This window comes from Sphaerodactylus townsendi, linkage group LG08 (assembly GCF_021028975.2).
Source record: "Sphaerodactylus townsendi isolate TG3544 linkage group LG08, MPM_Stown_v2.3, whole genome shotgun sequence".
NCBI classification, from domain to species: Eukaryota; Metazoa; Chordata; class Lepidosauria; order Squamata; family Sphaerodactylidae; genus Sphaerodactylus; species Sphaerodactylus townsendi.
In genome coordinates this window covers 5,853,452-5,881,299 of record NC_059432.1, presented here as the reverse complement: position 1 = coordinate 5,881,299, position 27,848 = coordinate 5,853,452, and the positions used below count along the sequence as shown (strand labels likewise).

The following is a 27,848-nucleotide window of genomic DNA, read 5'->3' as shown; positions in this document are numbered from 1 at the left end:
AAAACACAACGAAAGCAGCCTGCACAACATCAATATAAGAAATATTGATACCGCATTTAAAAGGCTTAAAAAACAAAATGAAAAAGGCAACCTTCGATCTTGGCTTTTGACAGGGGAGCGACTGGGAGTGGAGGCCGGCAAGAGCACCAGCTGCGTGGCAGACGGGGGGGGGGGGGGGCCCCTAAAGTTTAAACAAGGGAACCCAAGGAGACCCCCTGCGAAATCACTGTGGGGTTAGAAGCGTTGTGGAAAGGGATCGATGCATAATGGGCCATGGAGTCAACCCTCCAAACAGCCGTTTTCTCCAGGGGACATTCATTCATAATTTGACATTTTGCAGCAATCAGAGTTTTCAGAGCAGACCTCTGTCCCTGACAGTTTCAAATCATTGCCGTTCATACAAACTATTGCACATTTTGGAAGCATAGTCAAATGGAATTGATGACCCACTAGCCTTGAACTGTGTATGAGACCAGCACACATCCGGGTTCCGGTTAGCTTAGTGGCCTTCCATCGTATCACACAGGATCTTTGCTTTGTATCGCGCAGAATTTTAAACAATGTTATTTGGGTCTGTATTTCAGATACCCTTGAGGGGCTGCTGTATTGCTTATGGATTTGGACACATATTATACTTATAACAGAGACTTCAGCTGAAAGCAGATCGCAATTGCTGTGAGCTTTCTTCAGTGTAATTTCTATCGGTGTGCACTGATCCCCACTTAATTCATATGGTGTTCTCTGCAGGGGAAGTGATCTGTGTTGTCCGGAGATAAGCTGTAAGATAAGCTCCACACCCTACCAAAATTTGCTAACCCTAAAGGCACCTGTTCTACCAGCATTGTTGAGGCTCAGCAAATACAGGCTTCATCAGTTGCCGGATGAGAAACCGCCTGCAGCCCTATCATATTTGCCAGCTGAAGCATCATGATGGAGGGAAGAGGGGATAAAAATCCTGTAATAAGAAGTACATTTGGTGAAGGAAACCCGAGGCCCAGGAAAAGGAGGAGGAGCCCCTCCCCACCGGCCGCTTCTCTGCTCCTCGTTTCACCCTCTTAGACCTGCATTTTTCTTTTTAGAAAGGCTGCCGGGCTCCAGTGGCCCGTGCTCACACATAATCTGCAGTTGACCTTGGGAGCAGCATTCCCTCCATCTCTCTCTTGGACTGGATGCTCGTGTTTCCAGGAATTCTGCTGCATTAACTTCTGCTTTCATTCTCCCAGACTTTGGCAAATCATCTCCGCCCAGGTTCCCGCCCTGGGGCCCATCCGAGCCTGGCTGAGACATCTCGGCGCAGGCCCCTGCTGCTCCAGCACAGAGAAGGGGTTTCTCCTCCAGCCGGTCATATGGTCGGTGGTTACAAGTTGCTGTTTTTAACAAAGGCAACACAAAGAGAAGCTGCTGCCTGGTGCCCAGTGGACCATCCTGTGCCCTCTCTAAAATCTCCCTAAGCTCCCAGGACGAAATTAACTCTCTGAACTGATGCAAGGGGTGGAGGGGCAGGTGTCACATATCTGGGAACTCTGGTGACACTTTTTTTGAGGTTTCAGCTTGCTTGGGAGGTCGAGGACTCCAATTCTGGAGCACAGGAAGTTTAAAGGCTTCAGGTTGGTTAGCTTTGTCATGAAATCTCTGGAAGAGCTGTATGGCCATTTGGGATGAGGAACCATCAATATGCAGACAACCTCCGGTTTTGGTTTTCCTTTCTGTCTGATCCAGGTGTGGTGGTAGATCTATTACAGATCCCCAGAGTCAGCAATGTGGAAATAAATAATAAAAACGGTTGGTGTCTTGATGGGCCAGCAAGGTATTGTACACAGATTTATGTTTCCCCTGGTGGCTGCAGTCCTCAAACCATAAGTCAAGACACAGAGAAGATTGTGACTCTTTCACTGGTGGGTCAGAGGCTGCAAACGTGGAGAAAAAGGAATAATGCAAGACAATTGTTTTACGTCACTTAATAAATACAGACTTTGGGAACAGATGCTCAAGATGCAGATCAAATATTACAAAAATCTACCTTGGGAAAAAGAGAAGGCCTTTGGCCTGATTCAACAAGACAACTGTAATGTACTTTTGTTCATTATATTGATGGAACAATAGAAAAGGTCCACATCGCTGCCGAGCATTCTGCTCCAAATCTCAAAGGTAATCCAACAGAGAGTGCCTTGGATGTGGTGGAATCTCTTTCCTTGGGGACTGAATGATGCCAATAGAGAGCCCCTTGTCAAGTCCTGTTTAAGTTGACAAAATCCTGACATTCATTGTCTTCTTTTTAAAAACTCATCCCAATTCTTTATGGCTCTAATCATACGCAATGCAACACAGGAGGCAGGACCCCAAAGTGGGCCTGCGGCCAATGGAATTTAGCATTTCAATAGGAAATCCAAGCAATTTGTTCAGGACTTTTAAAAATGGGCGTAAAACTACAAACATGAACATATTCCAGATTTGGACATATGAGTGGCCACCCCAGCTGTGCATGAATTGAGACAGCTGCTGGTCTAATGCTGTCTCCTTCACACACACTCCCCAGACAATTTCAGAGAAGAAATGGCAGGTTCGCCACTTTGTCATTTTAAAAAGGCCCACAAGAAATGTTGATTTTTGACTGTCATAAAGGAAGTCAATTTAGTCCATGTCCTACAGGTCCCTTGGCTCTTTCATACATTCCTTCCTATTGGCATTCCAATTGCATTAAGTCTGACATGACACCAAATGGTTCCAAAACACCAACGCCAGGTGTTAGGTTTGAGGCCCAACCTGTGGCATAAGAGAATCTAAGGCTCAGATGGAAAGAAAAGCCCCTGAGGGGTCAGCTGGATTTCACGAGATCTATAACTGTTTACACGCTGAATTTAAGTAGCATTACAACTGCTCTTCTGCACACAGTAATCCAGGTGCAGCTTGACCAATGTGGTATTACGATATCTTGTGATGTGGATGTTATGTCCCTATTGATACACCCAAGACCACATTAGCCGTTTTGGCCGCTGCTCCTATTCAGCTTGTTCACACGCTTTCTTTCAGACAAGCGTCTTCTTGAAAAACAAGCCTCTCTTTGGCTTTTGCAAAGGAACAACACAAGCAGGGTCTCTTTTTCATCTCCAACCCCGCCCCCCCTTCCCAGCTTTGCTTCCAACCTCCTCGATGATTGGGGGGCGGGCTTTTCACAACTTTATTTCAAACAAGACTGTATTTTAAAACAAATTTCCTGGCTGCAGCAGTGGCAGGAAGAGAGAGAGAGTGTGTGTGTGTGTGTGTGTGTGAAGGGGAATCTAGCACAAGGTCCCCTTCTTCAGCAGGGAATGGCTTTGCCTTGTTTTTTGGGGGTATATATCAATGCATTGGCTATCACAGGTGTATCAATATAACAAAGCCCTTTCTCTTGCAATTATGGATGTGACTAGATCTGAGATCTTAAGAGGAGTTGATGGGCAGAGTTAAGAGAACCAGGAAAGCTACAGAGGCCCCACTGAGACCAGCAAGGCAGCTGCACAGCAGGCAGAGAATGGCTCCTTGCATTTAAACAGAAAAAAAGGAGGAGACCCCTCTGCAAGCCCACTGAAGTGCCTCTAAAGAGCCCTGAGGGAAGTATTCTATCGTAATGGGCCATTATCTCCTGGGTTGTTTGTTGCTACTCCTTATTTGGTGTCATCTGCAAACTTAATTAGCCCCTCCACACCCTCATCCAAACGTTGCAAAGTCATGGGCCTAGAGCAGTGATGGCGAACCTTTTCGAGACCGAGTGCCCAAATTGCAATCCAAAACCCACTTATTTATCACAAAGTGCCAACACGCCAATTTAACCTGAATATTGAGGTTTTCGTTTAGAAAAAACGGTTGGCTCTGAGGCGTGCGTTACTCAGGAGTAAGCTTGGTGGTAGTCGGTGGCTTTGCTTTGAAGCAACCATGCAACTCTTCCAACGGGTGAATCATGACCCTAGGAGGGCAAGGTTTACTCAGAAGCAAGCCCCATTGCCAGCAACTGAGCTTACTCCCAGGTAAAGGATCGCGCTTTACCCTTCACATGAAAATCAGTGGGGTTTAACAGCACTTAACAGGGTTACCTATACTGCTTCCCCAAAACTAGGTCTTAATCGAGCCCAGCAGCCCAGGCCAGCCTAGATGTGTGTGTGGGTGGGGACTCTGTTTGCACGTGCCCACAGAGAGGGCTCTGAGTGCCACCTCTGGCACCCGTGCCATAGGTTCGCCACCACTGGCCTAGAACCAAGCCCTGTATTACTCTGTTGGTCACCCCCCTCCATTCAAATGGAATGCTGTTGACCACTGTTCTTCAGTGGAGTTCTCCAAACAGTTCCCGATCCACCTAACTCTCCTGGAGTCTAATCTGCAGTTCTCCAGCAAACATCTGTCGAAAGCTTCACACAGTTTTTCAGTTTGAGGGATAAAGCCTGTTAAAAGGTGCAGGAGTGGCGCAGGATGTTAAGAGCTCGTGTATCTAATCTGGAGGAACCGGGTTTGATTCCCAGCTCTGCCGCCTGAGCTGTGGAGGCTTATCTGGGGAATTCAGATTAGCCTGTACACTCCCACACACACCAGCTGGGTGACCTTGGGCTAGTCACAGCTTCTCGGAGCTCTCTCAGCCCCACCCACCTCACAGGGTGTTAGTTATGAGGGGGGAAGGGCAAGGAGATTGTCAGCCCCTTTGAGTCTCTTGCAGGAGAGAAAGGGGGGATATAAATCCAAACTCTTCTTCTTCTTAAAGCGTGAGTGGACCGCACACACCACAGGAGGAAAAGGGTTCCCCTCCAGGCTTCAGCAGTGCCGGTGGGTGGGTGGGTGGTTGTGTTTATGCTCGTGTTGAACAGAAAGACTACTTATGCAGAAAAGAACTTTTTAATACAATTTTTTTATTAAGAAAATGATACAAACTTTGGTGGTTCTGATATTTTATATGGATTTTACAAAAAAAGTATGCAATGAAATAAAGCTTTGAAAACACATTTCTTTTCACATTCCTTGGGAAACTTCGCGACAAGGTCACACACGAGAAGCCAGCGCCAGTCACGTCCCAACCACGTTCAGAAGCAGCTCAACCCAGCAAGCTGCTCTGCAGGGCTGGCTTTCAGTCCAGTTACAGAAGACAAAGGGAGGCAGACCCCCACAAGTGCTCTCCACAAACAAAACTACAGAGGGGCCTGAAGCGTGCCGTGGCCATCCCACACACGCCAGCTGCAACAGGCACGTGACCACATTGCTACCAACTGAAAAGTGGCTCCCGTATAGTGGCCAGCTTGGCCGTGTGAACGGCTCCTACAGCCACCCTTGCCCTTCTGTCAGACGCCTGATCCAGGCTGCTGATGGCTCTCATTCAGTAGTTTGTGGCTTTTCCTCCACTGGGGAGCACAGCCGCTGAGGAACCTCTGCAAATAGCACTGGATGTGCCAGTCCAGTCTCAGGTGGGCCTCCAGAGTTAACCCCTGGCTTGTCTGCTCCCAATCCCCCCCACCCAACATATCTCCCCTTGTGAACGTTGACTCGAGAGAGATCTAGGTGAGTATTGGAGCAGGGAATTTGGGACTAGTGGTTAAGGACCACTAGCTGTTGTGGGTTTTCTGGGCTGTATGAGTAGAATACCAGACCACGGCCACGCAGCCCTGGCCAAGACTTTGAAGCCCCAGATGAACTAAACAGTGGTGGCGAACCTTTGGCACTCCAGATGTTATGAACTACAATTCCCATCAGCCCCTGCCAGCATGGCCAATTGGCCATGCTGGCAGGGGCTGATGGGAATTGTAGTCCATAACATCTGGAGTGCCAAAGGTTTGCCATCACGGAACTAAAAGCACGACCCAAAGCTCAGGATCGGCAGTCATAGATCTGCTCTGGGACACTTCTCCATGGAGGGAGCCCTTCTGTGGAAGTTCAAGGTCCCCCAGATCACAGGGTGAAAGCCATGGCCATCACACATCCGTGTTTCTTCTTCAAACCGTCAATACTTGCCCCGCATTTGTATCCAAAAAACGGCAGGCCGAACGGTCAGAATCCAATGACCGGAGTGGAAATGGAAACTCAACAGCACTGAAAAGTAAACTCCAATTTCACAACCATTTTAGTCGAATGATCTTGGGAACTGTGGATTTCAGTGTCAAAATCTGAATTTCAGGGGCCCACCTTCCCCCAGCAAAATTAAACACGGAAGCAGCTCTTCATGTCAGGAAATAAGAAACATGACATTATGCGTTGCCAGGATGTGAAGAATCACTTGGGGGCCTGAGCTCGAGGCAAATCAAATTTAAACGACCCCCCTCCCCATCGCCCCCATCTCTGCAGAATGGCCTCTCTGGATATGCAATGAAGCAGGGCCCACCGTGCAACAGGGCAGGCATTCCAACAGGCACAGAATGGGTTAAACTGCACCTGTGTTCCATTCACAGCTGAGATGGGAACTTGAAACAAGAGGATCTTTAATGCCTAATTGACCTGATTGACTCCACTAATTATTAAAAGCTGTGCAGCATTCTTTGGAGGGTTTCCTGTGATCTGTAGGAAGAGGCATCCCCTTTTGCAGGCAATTATGGGGAGGGGGGGTGTTCCAATTAATTGAGCCTTCCATTGCAAGTGAGAGGTGCAGAAAAATTCTAAGTTACTTCATCAATTCTCTATTGGGGGGGGGGGCGAAACATATGTTAAATACTGCACAGTCTACAGGGAGACAGCTCTTATTACCTGACACGATTAGGTGGCTACAAACTGGTACCTCCATCAAGGCAGCACAAGCCAGACCTGTCATTTGTTTTTCTAAGAAATAGTTGTGCACTAGTTTCAAATGCCAAAGATGGAGACGGATTCTGCGCATTGCCCTGCCCGCAAGATGTAATTCAAATTTCTGCAGAGAAATCCAGCCCCAAATAAAATAACTTTAAGTATGACATTTTCTTACATGTTCACCTCAATGTATCAGTTAAAATAACGAAGGGAGACAGGTAGGGCAGACAGACGGTCCCGTTCTCCCCCCCCCCCCCCCCCATCACTAGGTAAATTTACTATTTCTCATGAATTGTTTTGGGAGCAATTGCATTTCCAAATCTGTTTAGAAGTGCCACCTTTGCCCGGCTATCATCATATAAATGTGCATTTTGACTATTAGTTAAACCTGAGGCTACAGCCTGTTTAAAAGGCTTTTTTGGTGAATTTGTTCACATTAATGGGACATTAACTTCCTTGAAGCCAGTCTCTTTCCTTACACTCCAAAATGGCTTTTGTTATTCTTCAGTGTTGCAAGCCAAGCTCACACGGAGGGGAGACCTCAGGCCACGGAAGCTGGAACCGGCACAGGGCCCGCGTGCAGAGGGTCAGCTTTGCTTGCTCAAGGCTGCCACGGTGTTCAGTGCCACCGGCATGGCGGTTTGGGTCAAAATGGAACAGGGTACTGTCAATCATTATTATTATTATTTATTGAATTTGATATACCGCCCTATCCCCAAAGGGCTCATAAAGCTCAGCCTCCCCCTGGCTAAAAAGGGCCCCACACACAGACTAATGATACTGCTTTGGGATACTGTGTGACTGACTGTTTGGGGTCTAGACAAGACTCTCTTATCTTTCAGCAGAGAAGGCACGGCAAGACAGAGTGGGATTGTAGAGTGGGATTGTAATTTTGCAGGGAGCAGGGCGGGGGGGTCCAGTTCTGCACCCCACATGCTACAATCCTTGGGGCTCCCCCTCCTAGTTTCAAACAGGTGGATTCCACACAGCATAAACATAATGTCCTTACAACGTTGTAAAAAAAAAAAAACCCTTTGGGCATTTTGTGTTCCCACAGTGCGGGAGAACACAACCGTTGCCAGCCAAAACAGATCTTTTTCCCCGCCTGCTGCACAGAGCTCTTGTCAGTTTCACAGTGGCGCCCACTCCATTTCCTCTGCTTGTAGCTCACCAGCTTGCTATTTCATGGTAGAAAGCAGATGAATAAAGTCTGTCTTGTCTGGCGATCCTGTGCATAAGTCCTTTTTCCTTTTTTTTTTGTTTTGAGGAGGATGTCTGCTAAGCTACAGCGATACCAACATGCGCATACTGCAGCTTCTCTAATTATGTCACTGCAAACAGAGGAAACCTCTGGGGGGAATCTTCACAGAGAATCTGCTGCAGCACACAAAATGGTGGGCGCGAGTGGTGGAAACAAAAGGTTTGGGCAGGAGAAATGAAGCATTTCCTGCTTGCTGGCATTCACTCAGCCAGCAGGACAGGTCTCCAGCCAAGGTTTGTGGGCAGAGGAGATCACTAGTTTAGCAAGCCTTGAAAAACCAGGGTTGAGAGGAATATAACAGGCTGAACTCATTTTGGCGGAGAGAGCTGCGCCAAGTTCTTCTCCAAAACACTTTTTATAATGTCCTAAAGGCATTATATTTGTGCTGTGTGGAATCCACCAGAGAGTGTACAAAAGCCCATAACCCCCCTCAGGGCACAGAGTCCCATGTGCAGAAAGGGGTCCTCCGTCGAGCTGTGCTCACCATTCACACCCAACCAAGACATGGCCCTGGCTGTTTCAGTGATCTAGGGGGGTGGGCAGTCCCGGACGAAGGGAGCTTTGATTCTCAAAAACTCGCACCTGGGAAATAGTGTTGGTCTCTAAGATGCTACTGGACTTGGATCTTGCTCTTCTACTGCAAACCAACACAGGTGACCTTCGGGAGGTGGAAGTGGGGGCCACCTATAGCCCTGCAGTGGAAAAAACACAATGTGCCCCGACTGGCAGAGCCCCTCCTTGGCAAGCCGAAGGCCCCAGCCTCAATTCCCAGTTTTAAAAAGGACCTGGTGGGAGGTGCAGTAAAAGACTCCTGCCTGCGATACTGGACAGTCACCGCCAACCTGAGTAGACCAGACCGATTTTGACGCATCGCCCATCTGATTCAGGACAAGGCGGCTTCATGAAAGCACAGGGCGCTTATCTACAGCACCTTCCCCAACACAGGAACTCCATGGAGCATAGAAGCTGCCAGAGCTGAAACCATGAGCTTTGCAGCTCAGCTGGAGACCCTGAGAGAAGGGCAAGCAGCACAGACCAAGGAAAGTGGGTTTCCCTCCCCCGCCCCCCCTGTCCCCGGCAAGGTTGCCAACCTCCATGTGGAGAGATCTCCTGGAATGACAATGTAGAGATCTCCTGGAATGACAAATGATTTAAGAGAATATGGATGCTTTAGAAGGGGGTTGGGGTTCTATACTCCCCCTGAAGTCCCTCCACTCCCCAAAGCGCATCCCCCCCCAGCCTCCACCCTCAAAATCTCCAGGTATTTCCCCACCCAGAGCTGGCAACCCTAATTTCAGGTCAAGGCCGCAGCTCAAGGACCATTTGCCCTGGTTCTAGGGTGGAGGGTGAGGAAATGGCCACGGAGGAAGGCAAGGAGCAGGCGCAGACCAGGCCTGACTCTGGAAAGCATTGGGCCAGTTCAGGTCTCCATCCATGGGGCGGCCTTCCCCCTGAAACGAGGGGGTCGGCCTGCACGCTCATGGAATGCCGGGGGCCTTTCTCCCCTTCCACCACAGCATCAATTCTGGCAGCCACTAGAACAGCCTGATTTTCAGCATAGCCCTGCCAAAAGAAAACCAACAACACAAAAAGGGACATTTTATCTGCAGCTAGTGGTAAGGTTTCCCTTTCCCTCCCTCTCCCCCCTCCCCCCACTTGCTTTCCACTCTGACCCCCTCTGCAGCTACCTCCTGGTGCCCAAAGTGTCTGGGTTCTGCTCAGCATAAAGGAAGAGTCATACAAAGCTGGGTTACTCTAAGTTCCCCTCTGCTGCCACTATTAGTGCTATGTAATAAACCAAGCTGCGTCTGAAAGATTCCTGCTACATCAGGCAGTACTGGGGAAAGCAAGGCGTTCTGTGCAACTCAAAGCCTCCGGGAGCGCGTGGGAGCAGTCACGCCGCGGTCCCTACGAGTGGGACCATCTGCTCTCTGGGTCCCACAGCGAGGCATCCCGCCCTGCTCTCGCCTCTTATATCTTGGCTCGCCTGTTGACGACAAAGAACAGAGGGAGATTCCATTAAGGGGACGAGTCCGCTGAAAGCCAGCGGCAGTTTCTGCTCCTGATCAGAAAAGAAACAAGGTCGCCAACTCCACGATGCTTTCCAGGGAGTGGATAAATGGGGACCTCCTCCTACATTATCAGTCGGGGTGCCTGTTGACCACTCAGGTGGCCAAAGAGCTCCTCTCCTGCTTTCAGCCCCCACTGGAGGATCCCAAAGCCAGCTGCAGCCAGGCAGTGGCCTCCGCAAGAAAAATAAGAGGGTCCTGCTCCCCTCAAGGGGCCATCCCCACCCCCAGGAGACCTCTGTGTCTGCCGGACGTGGGCACTGCAGAGAAGGAGCCGGGCGATCGCCATCTTGGACCTGTGCGAACTGTGCCAGGGGAGTCAGGACCAGCCCAAAAGGTGGTGGGAACTGTCAGACCTGGATCTGTAGTTCTTTGTCCAAGTTTTGTGTGTGGGTGTGTGGGTATATATGTATCAGTGTGGATGATATGCTGGGGCCTAATTCCCTCCTCCAGCCATGAACAGGTGCCATATCTGTGCTCTCCTTCCCAGCAACTGATTTTTATTCTTATATCCTAGTTTTATTTCTTTTTTCCCCCCCTATTTCCTATTCTTCTATCAGCCTCCATCCCTGAAGACTGGAAGATGGCCAATGTCACACCAATTTTTAAGAAAGGATCTAGGGGGGACCCAGGAAATTACAGGCCAGTCATTTTGACATCTGTTCCTGGTAAATGAGTAGAATCTGTCATTAAAGATAAAATTATTAAACATGTAGAAAAGCAAGACCTGCTGAGGAAGAGTCAGCATGGCTTTTGCAGAGGCAAGTCCTGTCTTACAAACTTACTAGAGTTCTTTGGGGGTGTAAACAGGCATTTGAATAAGGGGGAACCAATGGGCATTGCCTGCTTGGATTTCCAAAAGGCTTTTGACAAAGTTCCTCACCAGAGACTATTGAGAAAACTCAGCAATGAAGGAATAAGAGGGGAAGTCCTCCTATGGATTCAAAACTGGTTGAGAAACAGGAAGCAAAGCGTGGGTGTAAATGGGAAGTTCTCACAATGAAGAGATGTAGGGAGTGGTGTCCCCCAAGGATCCATTTTGGGACCAGTGCTCTTTAACCTATTCATAAATTACCTGAAAGTAGGGGTGGGTAGCGTAGTGGCCAAGTTTGCAGATATACCAAATTACCATGTTTCTCCGAAAATAAGACAGTGTCTTATATTAATTTTTGCTCCCAAAGATGCGTTATGTCTTATTTTCAGGGGATGTCTTATTTTTCCACTCCACAGCTGCATGCTCTGGTGTTCTGTTCGACAGGCATGCTTCCAAACAAAAACTTTGCTATGTCTTACTTTCGGGGGATGTTTTATATTTAGCATTTCAGCAAAACCTCTACTACATCTTATTCTCAGGGGATGTCTTATTTTGGGAGAAACAGATGGTATGTAGGATGATGAGAACCGCCAAGGATTGCGAAGAGCTTCAAGCGGACCTTGATAAATTAGGTGAGTGGGCTAAGAAATGGCAAATGCAGTTCAATGTAGCAAAATGTAAAGTGATGCACATAGGGGCAAAAAATCCAAACTTCTCATACACGCTACAGGGGTCAGTGCTATCAGTCACAGACCAGGAAAGGGATTTGGGCATCTTAGTTGATAGTTCCATGGGAATGTCAACTCAATGCATGGCAGCTGTGAAAAAGGCAAACTCTGTGCTGGGGATACCGTATATACTCGTGTATAAGTTGACCCGCATGTAAGTCGAGGCACCACAAAAAACTGGGAAAACTTATTGACTCGCGTATAAGTCGAGGGTGGGAAATGCAGCAGCTACTGGTAAATTTCAAAAATAAAAATAGATACCAATAAAATTACATTAATTGAGGCATCAGTAGGTGAAATGTTTTTGAATATTTATTTCAAAGAAAAACAGTAAACTAGCTCTGTAAGTGGAAAAGAGGGTCAACAAGAACAATATGGTATCAACAATAACTTTAAAAGTACAAAAACCTTAGCTTTTTTGTAAGGAAGTATATTTTGTATCACAGTATCTTTAGGAGCCCCTCCTGATGAAACCACCCAGGTTTGGTGAAGTTTGGTTCAGAGGGCGCAAAGTTATGGACCCTCAAAAGGGTAGCCCCTTCTACTATTAGCTTCCATTGGAAACAATGGAGGGTGAGAGCACCCACTTTGGGGATCCATAACTTTGGACCCCCTGAACCAAACATCACCAAACCTGGCTGGTATCAGCAAGAGATTATCCTGATGATACCACCCAGGTTTAGTGAAGTTTGGTTCACGGGGTCCAAAGTTATGGACCCTCAAAATGTAACCCCATCTACTACTAGCTCCCATTGGAAACAATGGAGGATGGGGGCACCCCTTTTGGGGGTCCATAACTTTGGACCCCCTGAACCAAAATTTACCAAACTTGGCTGGTATCATCAAGAGTGTCACCTGATGATACCCTGAAATTTTGGTGCTGCTAGCCTAAAAACTGCGCCCCCTGGCGGATGAGAAAGTCAAAACCCTAAAATATTTTTTTAAAATACACCTGACGTGTATAATGTGCTGAAAAAATCAACATATACATGAGGAAAGGAATTGATAATAAAACTGCAAGGATTGTCATGCTCTTATATAAAGCCGTGGTGCGATCGCACTTGGAGTACTGTGTTCAGTTCTGGTCACCACATCTCAAAAAGGACATTGAAGAGATAGAAAAAGTGCAGAGAAGGGCAACAAGGATGATTGAGGGACTGGAGCACCTTCCCTATGAGGAGAGGCTGCAGCGTTTGGGACTCTTTAGTTTGGAGAGGAGACGTCTGAGGGGGGATATGACTGAAGTCTATAAACTTATGCATAGGGTAGAAAATGTGGACAGAGAGAAATTTTTCTCTCTTTCTCACAATACTAGAACCAGGGGAGATACATTGAAAATGCTGGGGGGAAGAATTAGGACTAATAAAAGGAAACATTTTTTCACGCAACGTGTGATTGGTGTTTGGAATATGCTGCCACAGGAGGTGGTGATGGCCACTAACCTGGATAACTTTAAAAGGGGCTTGGACAGATTTATGGAGAAGTCGATCTATGGCAGTGGTGGCAAACCTTTGGCACTCCAGATGTTATGGACTACAATTCCCATCAGCCCCTACCAGCATGGTCAATTGGCCATGCTGGCAGGGGCTGTTGGGAATTGTAGTCCACAAGATCTGGAGTGCCAAAGGTTCGCCACCACGGATCTATGGCTACCAATATTGATCCTCCTTGATCTGAGATTGCAAATGCCTTAGCAGCCCAGGTGCTCGGGAGCAGCAGCAGCAGCAGCAGAAGGCCATTGCTTTCACCTCCTGCATGTGAGCTCCCAAAGGCATCTGGTGGGCCACTGCGAGTAGCAGAGTGCTGGACTAGATGGACTCTGGTCTGATCCAGCAGGCTCTTCCTTATGTTCTTATCTTAGTTTCTCCAATGGGGGAGGAAAGCTAGGATTTAAGAATAAAAACAAATTGCCAGGAAGCAAAGCCCAGATATGGTGTCTATTCATGGTCGTGGGAGGGAACAGGGCCCCAGCGTCTCATCCACACTTGGCTACTTGAGGCATTTTTCCTTTTTTCTTTTTTTGCTGTGGAGCCGAGTTGCTGTTGAACAAAGGGGGGGGGCTGAGTTGTCTGCCCCCTGCTCTTTGAACAGCCTATCAGCTGGATCTTTAACCTTGGAGTCAAATATGAGACAAGCCCCACCCCGCTCCCACACGGGGCATGAGGCACTCAGGAAGGGGCACGAATATCCAGAGCAGAAGGATTCTTGCCGAAGAGGGGCTGGGGGGGGACAAGCTTTGCACTGCAGCAACTCAGACCATGGAAGCTGCAAAGAGGCGGGAGGTAAGGGAGTCTTTTCCTGGGGGGGGGGACATTTTAGGAGGAAGAGTGGCCCGCTCTAGATGCCTCTTGCCTGGCTTAGAATCATAAAGTTGGAAGAGACCCCAAGGGCCATCAAGTCCAACCCCCTGCCATGCAGGAACACACAATCAAAGCACTCCCGATGGATGGCCATCCAACCTGTTTAAAAACCTCCAAAGAAGGAGACTCCACCACCACATTCCACTTTTTCCTGATGCTGAGGTGGAATCCCTTTTCCTTCACCTTGAACCCATGACTCCTGGTCCTAGTCTCTGAGGCAGCAGAAAGCAAGCTTGCTCCCTCACCAATATGACATCCCTTCAAATATTTAAACATGGCTATCATGTCACCCCTTAACCTTCTCTTTGCCAAACTAAACATACCCAGCTCCCTAAGTCTTTCCTCGTAGGGCAGAGATGGCGAACCTTTTTGAGACCGAGTGCCCAAATTGCAACCCAAAACTCACTTATTTATCTCAAAGTGCCAACACCGCAATTCAACCTGAATACTGAGGTTTTAGTTTAGAAAAAACAGTTGGCTTCGAGGCGCACATTACATGGAAGTAAGCTTGTGAAGCAACCATGCAACACTTTGAACAGGTCGTGCCCAGCGGCCCAGGCCAGCCTATATGTGTGTGGGGTGTGTGTGTGATTTTCCGCCACCCCACATGATTAACTCTTTGGGCGCGTGCCCACAGAGAGGGCTCTGAGTGCCACCTGTGGCACACATGCCATAGGTTCGCCACCACTGTCGTAGGGCATGGACTCCAGACCTTTTACCATTTTGGTCGCCCTCCTCTGGACCCATTTGCTTGCTAAAGCAAAGGCACCTGATAGGTGTAGGAGAGGCTGGGGAAAGGTAGCTTCCGATGAGAGAACACAGTCCCTAGGGAAGAAGGTTTCATGCCTGTCCCTGCCCATACACACAAATGCTGCCCAGACCAAAGCCTTTTACAATCATCACAGAAAAATTCCCAGCATGCAGTTCCACCTTTCACTTGGTAAGTCTCTTGGGGCAGGGACCTGCCCTCTCAGACTTAAGCTGTAAGGAATACATGCCTCAGTTATGTGATAACACTAATTTCAACATTTAAAGGACCAGCTAATAACCCAAGGAAACTGCAGGACAAGAAAACTATTTGAAGATTTAAAACTGCCCCCCTCTTGGGGTCTAAAGCGGGGCCATTTCCTCTCTCTCACACACACTTCCCTCCCATTTAATTAGCACTGTGTTGTCCTCAACATCCCGTACTTCAATTCTCTTCAAGGTCAGGGGGTTTTGTTGGGGAAGTGTACTTTACAAAATTATATTATTCTGCATGTAACACCCCCCCCCCAAGTGAAGACACCCCTCCACACCTGTGATTGGCCTAATTTTGCCATTTTCAATACTACAGAAAGGGTCGGCCACTTCAGTATTAGATGTACCGACAATGGTAAAGACAGATAAAACTAATTCCAGCCCGGTCTACTTTAGCTAAGAATGAAGTATGCCCCCTTCTCAATATTACAAGCTGAATATTTCATTCAGCTGTCATTTACTAAGATATTACGATAAGTAAGGAAATGCTGAGTCTTAGGGACAGAATTTCAATGATCCTGCCCCCCCTCACAAACCCTCTGATTAAACCTAAAGTTAAGACATGCAGTTAGACCCATTGCAGTACCATTAAGCGATGAAATACCAGCAGTTCAACGAACAGATACCCCTTGGGATAGCATTGGTGTTTTCACTGTTCTCTGTGTCATGAAGGACTTTTGAAATAAAATAAAGGACCACCCCCCCCCCAAAAAAAAAAAAAAAACTCAGCCTGCCTTTTAAATCTCTGCATGGTTCTGCTCTGGTATCTTCCAGCCATGGTATCTTCCCTGCACAAAACAGCAACAAGAAGGTTAATTAGCAGGCTGCGATTAAGCCAGATTAGTTAGCAGGCTGCATTTCTGGACGGCAAAAGTCCCCTTCCCCATCCAAACAAACTTCATGCTGCAACAGCTGTATCCAGGCACAAATGCTCTAGGCCAGAAGTCCAAGCAATGGCAGACGTGCACGCATGCACACACACACACACAAACACTGATCTGGGAATTTAAACAACTTACAACAGCCAATCTATTAAAAAAGTATTTATTTTTTTCCAGAAAAATAAATCCCCACATATAGTTCGGCTTTTGTATTAAGAAATGATTTGTCACATTTATTGCTAGCATATGTAAATACATATTTATATGTGTATTTATATATTTCAGTATAGGTGATAACAGGAGTGATTGATAAATTCCATTAAAATACGTAAATATTCAGATTACACAGCATTACGCAGTCATAGGCTAGGCCTTAAGTGACCAGTTGATCTCGTGGCTGCAATTCAGGGATACCCTTCAACTGAGAGAAACCAAAGAAACTTCTTTGGGATTTGGGGGAAACTCTATTTATTTATTTTATTTATTTATTTCTTAAATTTATATACCGCCCGATCCCCGAAGGGCTCCGCCAGGCAGAGGGGCAAACTGACTTAAAGAAAAGCTGGAAGCAAGGCTCAAAACGCTTCATCCACCAGGGAGATTCCTTCTGAAACAGGACTCAAACGCAGCTCCCTGGTGGAGGGTACCCAGCGTTGGCCAGCAAGGAACACATTCACGCAGGACAGTTTCTCTGGAAGTAACCTAGCTGACTGGTATGTCAAATATGCCCCAGATCTAGTGCAGGACTACATTTATTGTGCTGTTTAACACATCTTGGACCAGATACTCCCCCTCTATTGTTCTGAATCTGGAAAAAGTTCATTCATTCAAAAATCAACAGATCACATAAAAGAGGGATAGGAAAGCTCCTACAGCAGGAGTTTCCCTATGTGGTCCTTCGGCAGTTCAAGAGAAGGATGTGCACAAACTTTGTGTGAAAAACAATCTTCCCTTGTGGCTGCAGACCACACTAGTCCCAATGCCCATTTCTGGACCAGGCAAAGGCCTCCCTGGGAGAGGGCTGAGGAGATCCCTGATGCAAAAGCTCCTTCTGACCCTCCAGCCTTCTACGGAGACTAGATTCCCAGGCTCTCATTCTCGACAACATCCAGCCGCAGGAAGCAAGAGGAGCCAAGCCGGGAAGAGATCTCAAGGTGAGCTTCATCAGCTTGTGGGCGTGACGGAAGGAAGCAGGGCACGAAGACAAGGAAAGGGGGCCTGCCTGCCCTGAGGGCCGCCCCACGACCTGCCTCGCTCGGCATCGAGGAGATCCCACCCCAGTTACCGGACTTCTCTCCTCAAGTGGCTTCTCTGCAGTGGAAGCTGGCTGAGATCTGCTGCAGGGGGGCACCCCTCCGTGAGAAGGGTGCTGCCCCACGGCAGGCCTCAGGACAACCACTATGCCTCTCAACAGCTGACCCACAGCGAGGCTTCCTACTGGCACTTGTCTGGTGTATGGCTGATCTCCTGCAGCTAAGTAGTGCTGCCATCCATACGTTCAGAGGGTGATGTCATGGGACCGGCCCTAAGACCAAACCGTTCTGATTTGTCAGAACATAACTGGGAATGGCCTCACTAGCCCCACACAAGAGGAGCCATGGGCAACCTATTTGGAAGGGCCTCAAACTGCTGACTGGCTCGAATAGAAAAAGAACCCCCCAAAGAGCCCAACGGAGAGCCGGGCCAGTTTCTGTGGAGTGCTGCGTCCACCTGGCCACAGACGGTCGGCAGTGCTTTCCCCGGGGCTGCTTCAGCGGTCAAGTCCTTTAGGTCCTTGGCTTACTTGGGTGCATATTTCTCCAGATATCCCTGAAGCCACTTCAGATTGGGATCGAGGCAGATCTGCTTGCTGCTGTTCTTCAGTTTGGCTCTGCCCAAAAAGAGAGAGAGAATTATTGCAGAACGAAGATCTCGATCGCCCCCCAGTTCAGTGCTATCAAGAATGTTCCACGAAATGCGGAGCTGCTGGTGAAACTGACTTCACCCACAGACAGTTTTGTCCAAAGAAAAACTTGGCCAGATGGGAGTTGCCAATATTCTTGAAGGTGGGGAAAAGTGTCGTCAAGCGGCAGCTGACTTTGGGGGTTTTCAAGGCCAGCGATAATCAGAGGTGTTTTGCCGTTGCCTGCCTCTGCCTCTCGACCCTGGATTTCCTTGGTGGTTGCCCATCCAAGTTATAGCCACGGCCGAACCTACTTCGCTTCTGAGATCTGAAGCCAGGGCCCAAACAGTTTTAAGCAGCTACTAAAACTCAGCATATCTTTAAGAAGTGGCGTTTAAAAATTCCGAGCTGCGGCCCCGGCATTAGTGGGACAACGCTAGGAAGAAGATTTCTTTAAGAAGTCACAGGAGAGCTATTCCTGTTGGCAGTAGAAGAAAGGACTCACTATTATCGGGAGAAAGGTTCTGGAAGAAGAAGAAGAAGAAGAAGAAGAAGAAGAAGAAGAAGAAGAAGAAGAAGAAGAAGAAGAAGAAGAAGAAGAAGAAGAAGAAGAAGAAGAAGAAGAAGAAGAAGAAGAAGAAGAAGAAGAAGGGAGGAGGAGGAGGAGGAGGAGGAGGAGGAGGGAGGGGAAGGAGTTTGGATTTACACCCACATTTCTCAAAGTGGCTTACAAACTCCTCTTTTTCTCCCCACAGTGGACACCTTGTGAGGTTGGTGGGGTGAGAGAGTTCTCAGAGAACTATCACTGGCCCAAGGTCACCCAGCAGGCTTCATGTGGAAGAGCAGAAAAACAAATCCAGTTCATCAGAAGAGTCCAGCACTCATGTGAGGAAGTGGGGGATCAAACCTGGTTCATCAGATTAGAGGCCACCATTCTTAACCACCACACCACACTGGATATTGGGGGGGGGGGGATTGCAGCAAGAGTTGTGCAACGATGGAATCAGCTGCGTCCTCCCCACAGCAGCTGGACAAAGATTTGTCAGGGATGCTCTAGGCTGATCCTGCACTAAGCCGGGAGTTGGACCAGGTGGCCTGCGTGGCCCCTTCCAACTCTATGAATCTACAAACAAAACAGACAAGTTTCCAGATACAAATGAAAGCCAAAGCCACACACATCTTTTAGACAGTGCTAAGGTGATCCCACACTATTGACACGCAATGGGCTGGATCAGGCCCAGCTGTGGCATAGAGGCCTAGCCGAGGGGCTTCTGTGCTCCCCATGTGCCTGCGAGGGGCTTCAGTGCCCGCTGCTCCCTTTCCCAAAGTGGCTTCACTTCACCAGATTTCAGAACAAAACCCATTTCTTTAATGCTTGACTCAACCACATCAAAATCCCTGCTGTTTTAAGGTTATTTTGACACTATCTTTTCTAACGCCCAAAGAATCACATAGTCAAAACGTAGTCTGGAGGCAGCAAAATTTCTTTTCCAGGCTAAACATTCCACAGACACAGATGCCGGTTTTCCCTGGAACAGATGAAATATTTTGTACGGGGCTCTATTGTTGTTTCGTGTCCCAGTGTGGTCAAGGCTGTTCCCATTCTGAACTGCACACTGGATTACAGCTGCATCGTCAGTCTGGGCGCTGTCTGGATGGCTCAGGCTAACTCAATCTCTTCTGACCTTGGAAGCTGAGCAGGGTTGGCCTGGTTAGTAGTATTTGGACAGGAGACCACCAAGGGAGCCCACCAGGGTCACTGTGCAGAGGGCGGCCTCCTCTGCTCAGCTCTTGCCTTGAAAGCCCCATGAACAGTTGCCATAAATTGGCAGCCACTCTAAGGCCCCTCCCACCTGGAAATTGGGGAAAGGGTATGCCTGACACATTCCAGGGACTTTGACTTCCCAAAGCACAGTGCATTTTTCAGCTGTCTACAACAGTCTACAAAATGAAGCTTCCCTTCAGATGAGTGTTTGTCGTGGCCAGCGCACACCACGAACAGGTTCTCTTGAAATGTCTAAAGATGCCTGGAGGGTTTCCTTTCGCCAAAAATGTACAGCTGCACATAAGTTCAAAAAAGAAAATGTTGGATACTGTACAGAACACAATATCCTTCTGCTCCCTCGTTCTATGCTGGTGCTTCATCAGCTGAATGGCTGCTACAGCATCCTAAGCAAGCGCACGTCACTCAGTCAGCAACAGAAGCGGAAAGCCACTGTGGATTTATACCCTGACTCCTGTCCTGTAAGGAGACTCAAGGCGGCTCACAAAACCCCTTTCCCCTCCTGTCTGCACCCCAGATACCTTGTGAGGCTGAAGGGGAGACGGGGCTGAGAGATAGAACTGTGACTAGCCCAAGGTCACTCAGCAGGAATGTCGGTTCACTAGATAAGAGTCTGCCGCTGAGGTGGAGGAGTCGGGAATCAAACCTGGTTCTCCAGGTTAGAGTCCACTGCTCTTAATCACTACACCACGCTGGTGTATATTACACAATGCATATGACAAACAATTAATAAGAACACATTACAAACACATAACAAAGCAAATAAAAACCATAAAATAAGCAATTCAAACATTACAATTTGGCTAGGATTCTGACAGAAATAACAGGTACTGATTTCTTCCTCATATTAATTGTTAAAATGGAGAAAGTAGCCACTTTGAAAGTTACCAGCGGGAGACAGCATCAATCAATAGAAAGCTAATGCGCTCCTCATCAGAGCCGCAAAACCTGTTCAGAGAATTGCTCCCTGTATGCACCCCAGTAACAATCACATACAGGGAGCTGAATTCTGGTTCAAGAAGCATCCCAACGCCCCGCCCCTGCCCCCCCCCCCATCCGGTTTGGTTTTGTTTTTAGAAAAGTCGGCAATTAACGTATCATTACAGCATTACAAAGTTACAACGATCCGTCTGTCAGGTTCTCTGTGTGTGTAGCCTTCATTTAAAAATAAAAAGTATGTCTCTAGCTGCTAGTCACGTAGGGGTAAAAAGATCAGAGACTTTTTTTAATGAAAGGGGTCATATGTATTGTCAAAGGCTTTCACAGCCGGATTCAACTGGTTCTGGTGGGTTTTCAGGGCTGTGTGGCCGTAGTCTACATAGGAACCACAAAATGCAGCATTCAGACCCGTATTAAGGAACACGAAAGACACTGTTGGCTTAACCATCCTGAAAAATCTGCAGTTGCAGAACACGCGTTAAAACAAAACTGGACATAATATTTTATTTGAGAACACTGAAATTCTGGACAATTCAGAAGCTTACTATGTCAGACTGCACAGGGAGGCCATTGAAATTCACAGACACCAGGACAGTTTCAATAAGAAAGAAGAGTCCACAGTAGCTAAAATTAGCAAAGCCTGGCTCCCAGTACTTAAAAAATGGACTGATAACCCCACCTGCAATACAGTGCACTCAACCACACCTTTGCATCACAAGTTCCACCCAAACACTTAATGATTGATGGGTGCTGCCTAAGCGCTTTCACGGCCGGAATATTTTGAAGGGTTGAAGCCATGTTCTTATAGCATTCTTTCTGGCGTTTCGCCTGCATCTGTGGCTGGCATCTTCAGAGGCTGAAGATGCCAGCCACAGATGCAGGCAAAACGTTAGGAGAGAATGCTGCTTATGCAACCATACGGCCAGGCTTTCCCCACAGCCCGAAACCACAATGAAAGCCTTGGACCAATGCAGCTTAATGATTGGTTCCCCACCCTGGGACATGGACAATATACCCCACTAAACTTTCCCTTCTCACTTAGACACAGTGTGAAAAAGACTTTTCTCTGTGATACACCTCTGAAGATGCCAGCCACAGATGCAGGCGAAACGTTAGGAACAAAATCCACCAGACTACGACCACACAGCCCGGAAAATTCACCAGAACCAAAGCGGTCAGAGACTTTTTAAAAAACGAAAGCTAGGAATTCAAAGACCCTAAACTGACAGACATTTATAACGTTGTCACATTATAATGAGAGAGCCACTACCATTTTTTAAAAAAATAGAAAACCTGGGAGTGAAGGAGGGCAGCCAAGCAGGGAAAATGCAAGGAAATCTGCTATGTAGAAGCCAGCCCCTCATCCCTGTCTGGAAAACAACTTTGGGCAACACAACACACCTCAATTTTGAGAAAGGTTTGAATTCAAATGAGAATTGAAACACTCATGTACCATGTGAGGGGTTGGGGGGGGGGGGGGGCTGCCGGGTCACCAGTAAACTACGCTTGTGCTGATCGCTCGTGCTGATGGCAGTGTTTGCCGCCATGGCTGAACAGAGCCGGTACAATTTGTTTCTTTTGTAGGAAAGGGGCTTTTTTCAAACAACCCACCCGTTAATCTGAGGCTACTTTCTCTACTTTCTTTCCTTGTTCGACTTATTCTCACTATTTATGTGAGTGGGAAATGAGTATTTTGACAGTGTCACAGGGTAGCTGTGTCGGCCTGCAGTTGAAACACCTTCAAAACCAACAAGATTTTGGGAATCATAAGCTTCTGGGAGTCAAAGAGAGCTTTGGGCCTTTCCCCACTCCCATCGTTTCCCTCTATGCCGCGCTGCTCAGCGCAGCATCTAAGCCTTGACGTCCCCACGACCCCAGCAGCTCTCGCGAGAGCCATCAAAAGCGAATTAAGAAGCCTGGGATGGCGCTGAAGTCTGCGACAGCAACAACCGAGCTGACAACAATAGCCGCCCACACCTCTCGAGTAGAAGTGCGAGGACCCGGCGCTACCTCTCACCGAGTAAGCAGCGGAGCTTAAAACCAAAGTGAGGGAAAGGCTCTCTGATTCCTGAAAGCTCACACCTCAGGAGTCTCGTCAGTCCTTAAGATATGAATGGGCTCGAATCTCACATCTTTATGTATCTGCAAAACTAAAAAATAAATAACTGCCCCCCGCCCCCCCAATCCACAACTGAGAGGCCTTATTCTCCTGTTAGCAGATGGGGTAAAATAAAGATGGCCTCATTGCCCAGGTTGGCAGGACTGCCTGGGAGGGGAATCTCCTTTCCTTGCAGCTTCCAGGGAGCTTGTCAGGGGTTCGGGCCGACTCAGGTGCTACTGAACTGGCCACTGTTCAGCTGGGCCCTGCGTGCCGAGGGAAATACTGGCAGCAGCCGGGCAAACCGGCGCAAATGATGGCAGCGAGCAACATGCAGAGAGAGAAGAGTCCTGCACCTCGAGTCTTCCATGCGCCCCTTGCAGAGGCTGTGAATTCCCACGGGGCCTCACCCCTAAGCCCTTCGCTCTCTGTTTCATTGCCTCTTGCGGGCGCTGTGGCGCTTGCCACTTGCTCATGTGGGAGGATGTGGGAGACCCGGGTGTGCCCCCCCTCCCTACTTAACCTGTACTGGAAACTGTGACTTTGGAAGCCTCACGCACTCACAGCCAAACCGATCTCCCGGGCAGTTTCAGAAGGCAGCGAGTTAAGTCTGAAGTAGAAGAACTAGATTCAAGTCCAGGCCTCTCAAAAATCTTGTTGCTCTCTAAAGTGGTCCTGAATTCAGATCTAGCCGCTCTGCCTCACAGGGTTGCTGTGAGGACAAAACAAGGTAGCCAAGAACAATGTAAATTTGTTCAGGTCCCCACTGGGGAGAAACACCAGGGTGTCAATCAGATAAATAAATGAAGCCGCATGACTCACAACTAGTGCCCAATTGTGTGTCCCTCTGCAATAGGGGGAAAGGGTTTTCACGATCACGTTGATGTCTGTGTCTCCCCTTCAGACACATCAAGCTGCACTAAAGTGAGCAAGAAAGGAGGGAGGGAGGAAGGGGCAGGCTGAGACCTCCATGCAGACGGGAAAGAAATGGCAGCTGGATAGAGCCGGAGGAGAAGAAGAGGGGAGGCCTCTGACTGAAGGTCCTTTTAAAATATCCACGGATCCCCCCCTTCCCACCACAAGGACCCCCACCCAAATCATTACACAAGGTCTCCATCCCCCAACTGCGCCAGCAGACTACAGGGGCATCCAGGAACGTTCCATTCCACAATGGAAAATTCAGTCTGGATCCAATCTCTTAATCTTTTTATTAGAAAAAGGGGCACGGATGTAACAGAGCCAAGAACACAGAACGTTGTCTTAACAGGAAAAAAGAAAAGAAATAATAGCAGGGGCAGCGGGAGAATATCCAGTGTTCTTGTAGTAAGTCCAAAGAATCACAATTAGTATTGAGAAATGAAAGGTAATTACATCTTATACGATGCGACCATGCATTAAGTGTACTTAATTTCACCAGATTAAATAACCCCAAAACTTGTTGTGGGCTCAACTAAAGGAAAGGCGGTTTTCCTTGGTAAATAATTGCCACAACAAGCTCCGGGGGTGGGGGAGGGGGGGGCGGGGGGGGGGGAATCAACCCTTCTGTATTGTTTTCCTGGTCTCAAACAGCCCTGGGGCTACTATCAATCCTGCAATCACAAGCAGAAGGGAAATGGGATCCCAATTCCAATCACGGCTTCCAGCAGGCAGTTATTTACAGAGACTCTGGATCGAGCCATTCCTGTTTCCATAAGCTTTGAATGTACTACCCTTTTTTTGCAGATTCAGGTAAACAGTTCCTCTACCGCTTTTTTGCAAAACTTATAAAGGCTGTTTGCATGGTTGCGCAGATCTTGCTGAATCCAGAGATCTCACTTCCCCCAAAGCTGCAGGTCTCCCGCAAGCCCACAACCACATTCCCCCCCCCTCCCGCCACCCACCGCAACCTCCCCTAATTTATTCTATCAGCCTCATTTCAAGCATTAAACACGGAGTTCCTCAGCTGATTGCTATACAAAATTACACAGCACACACACGCATCTCACCCCTCCTCCAGCCAACCCGACACACGTTTTTGCAACAAGAATGGAGTTCTACCCATGTCAGGCACAGCCACAAGTTCCTGACACTCGATTCCTGACATCTTGCTTACGCTTTGGAGCAAAGAGATATAACGTGCAAACAGAAGACTATGGCCGGCTGCAAATCCTGCAAACGGAACCATCTCCCAGTTTTCATACTACTGTTTTTTTTCAGAATAAATGCTGGTCGCAATGAAATTATTTCAGACCGTCTCCCTCTTGCTTGTTCAGTTCCACCAAATCCTGCCTTCCCTCTCCTAAACTCACAAGTCACTGGGAGAGGTCAGCCCCGGCTTCCTGCGCCCAAAGCTCTTCTTGTGACCCCTTTTGGCAAAGTATTTTGCTCAAACTGGGATCTATTTTTTTGAACCAAAACCCACCAACAAGACGCCTGGATCCAAGTGCACACTCTGTAGAAAATCAGCAGAAGGCGGTCGGGGCCTCTGCACGTTTCAGAGAAGACCAAGAAAATCAAGTCGTGGGTGTGGACGGCCTGGTCTGGGGGGCTCAGCTTTTGGACCCCGGTTGGATTACACTTTGGAAGAAATACCACACCGCTCTGTTTGGTTCTCACAGTCAGACAGACTAGAATTAACCCCTCGGCCCTAAAACCACAGGCACACCAGAAACCATTACAGGCCAGTTAAGCTCGCAGTGGGTTTTACTTTATGTCTTTGCAAACCGGTGAACAAAAGATGTGCAAACATTTTTCCTTCTTGTGTTTTTCGAAGGTGCTCCTTAGCATCCATGACCAACCCAGGCGTTTTCATCTACATTCACAACACCGAGCAGGAATCCGCCGGTGGATCCAAACCCCAGCTTGCCCGGCAGTGGGCTCACCCGCGCAAAGAGCATCCTTACATGATCTGGAGGGAGCAGCCGGCGACCGTCAGGATCTTGAGGTGCTTGACCTGCGATTTGGCCACCTTGCTCTCGAAGAAGCGGCAGGGACAGCGGTAGGTCAAACTGATGGGCTTCCCTGCAAGGAGAGAGGGAGGGCGAAGAAGAGGCTTTTGAGGAGAATCAGTGGCAAATCACACACACACCCCCCCCCACAAGCCCTCCAGCTATGAGTTCAGCCCTTTAATCCTGGTGCTTCTGGGGTTCAGGAGACAAAAGAAGAGCAGAGAAACTGGTGATTTTCCTGCAAAGGAGCCAGCTATTCATCCCTCGGCTGGTGGCAAACAGGTAAGATAAAGGCATCAATTGAAGCGTTTGACCTGAGGCCACGTGAAAAGGCCCAGCAGGGGAGGGGGAGGGAAGACCACCACAAAGTTTTGCAAAGCAAAACAACAACCCCTCCCCAAACACCCGCTCACCCCCTCCCCCACCAAAGCGGTTTGAGGGGGGCTAGCAAACTGAGCCTTTGGCCCTCCTAAGCCAGGCTGTTTGGCCAGTGATGGTTTTCCAATCTAAAGGGAAACCTCTTGTAACCCCCAGCCCGCAGAGCAATGGCCAGCCACCGACCGCAGCACACGCAGGGGGGGTGGCCAACGGGGGCCGACCCCAAGGGTTCAAGGCAGTGCCGCTGGGGCCAGTCCTGGCTTGGAGCTTGCGGTTCACCTCCATCTTGCTTAGCCAGAAGAGTCAGGGGTCCCAAAAGAAGTTGGAGGGGGGGGGGGGCATTTGTATCCTGGCTGTAAGGGGGGGGGGTAACCCTTCCATTTTGCTCTCCCAATCAGAATTCCCACCACTTCTAAATAGCTTTAAGGTGACCGGGTGGGGGAGATGGGCACCCCTGTTTCAGCAGGGGGTGGGGGGCACCGTCTGATAGGAAAAAAAAAACCCTCCAGGAACACACCGGGAGTCCCCGAGGCAGAGCTGTTGCACTTGGGGGGGGGGGGGCTCACGCAGCAGGAGACTGAAACCGGGGAGGCCGCCTCATCATTAAAGAAACACATCAAATCCGGGGCTCAAGCTCCGTCCCCCGCCCGCCGCCAAGCTGGAGCAGCCTCTGCCCCGGACGGCCAGGTTCGATCCTCGGCGCCCCCCCGGGTCTCCTCCGCGAGTCCCAGGAGGGTTTCGGCGCTTCCGCTCCAGGCGCACCTGCCGGGACGTCCACTGTGAAGGTCCAGAGCAAAGCCGGCCCAAAGCAGCTGGCTGTCAGGGGGCCCGCAGCAGGTGGGACCCCTCCCCTCCCCCCCCCCGCTGGCAGGGGCACCCGGTAGCCCAGGCCTGTGGGGAAGAAGGGCGGGGGCGGGCAGGACCCCCCCCCCCTTGCGCCAAAAAAAGCTGCCAGGGCTGGCGCGAAGGGGAGCGGCTGGGGAGTGCCCTCGGCCCCGGGGGATGCCAGCAGGGGCTGCGATCCTGGGGAGGAAGCCCGAATGCGACCCGTGCGGGTTCCTTGGGAGTAAAGGGGGCAGCAGGAGAGCCGCTCCGCCCGAGCGTGGCACCAGCGGGCTCTCCTCCGCCCCAGGCACAGGATCGGGGAGCCACCGCCGGGAAAGCCGGGCGCGACCCCCGCGCGGTCTCCGCGCCGGCCAGGACGAGCTCCTCCGCGCGGCGGCCGAAGCCGAGGGGGCGCGCCTGGCTGGAGGGGGCGTCCTGCTCCGTCGGCTGCCTGCCCAGGCCACGCTTGGCTCGGAGGCTCCCCGGGCGTCCCCCTCCGCCGCCCGCCCGAGCGGCTGCCGACGCCCCACCGCCGTCGGGGACACTTTGCGCGGCCGCTGCTGCAGCCCCCCCCCCCGCCGGCCCCCAGCCCACGCTGCCTCCCCCACCCCCAGCGGCGAGTGGGGCGGCCTTACCGTCGGCGCGGCGGAGGGCGGCGAGCAGCAGGAGGGCCAGCAGGGCCAGCAGGAGGGCGAGCGGCGCTTTGCCGGCCATGGCAACCCCGGCACTGACGGCGCGGCTCTCTGCCCGACCGCCGGCCGCCTCCCTCCCCTCTATAGGGCCCGCCGAGGGGCGGGGAAGGGGCTGGGCCGGCAGCCCGAGGGAGCGGAACCCAGGGGAGGGGGCTCGCTCGGAGGGGGGTGGGGGGAGGCTCGAGCCCGGCTGGGAAGTGGCCCACCCCGTCGGACAAGCCGGGAGGCAGTCGCCCCCCCCCTCCGCTCCCCCGGGGATGGCCGCCCGCCGGAGCCGCTGTCCGGGCCGTCGGGGAAGAGTGGCAAGGTGGGGGTGGGGGGTGTCTCCGAGCCCCAAGGCCCTGGACGGACCCTCGCAGCAGGGTGGGGGCCCGGGAGTCTGCTCTGGGGGGGGGGGGCAGGCGAGGCGGCTGCGACCCCCAGATCCCCACCGGCCTCCTCGGGGGTCCGCGCAAGGGG

The 27,848-nt window shown here is 49.8% G+C and overlaps 1 protein-coding gene across 2 annotated transcripts; it reads right to left on the bottom strand.

Moving 5' to 3' along the window:
* Positions 1–4,854: 4,854 nt before the first annotated feature.
* Positions 4,855–27,848, bottom strand: CXCL12 (C-X-C motif chemokine ligand 12). Of its 2 annotated transcripts, XM_048505902.1 has the most exons (6): positions 27,333–27,848; positions 25,450–25,567; positions 17,649–17,735; positions 15,719–15,772; positions 5,805–9,980; positions 4,855–5,669 (listed from the first exon to the last, which is right to left on the bottom strand). In XM_048505902.1, exons 1-5 carry the CDS (start codon positions 27,409–27,411, stop codon positions 9,965–9,967), a joined length of 354 nt encoding a protein of 117 aa, XP_048361859.1. In that variant the 5' UTR covers positions 27,412–27,848; the 3' UTR covers positions 4,855–5,669; positions 5,805–9,964. The 2 variants fall into 2 exon arrangements, with proteins under 2 accessions (XP_048361859.1, XP_048361861.1); XM_048505904.1 differs by lacking the exon at positions 15,719–15,772 and having other exon boundaries at positions 27,333–27,844.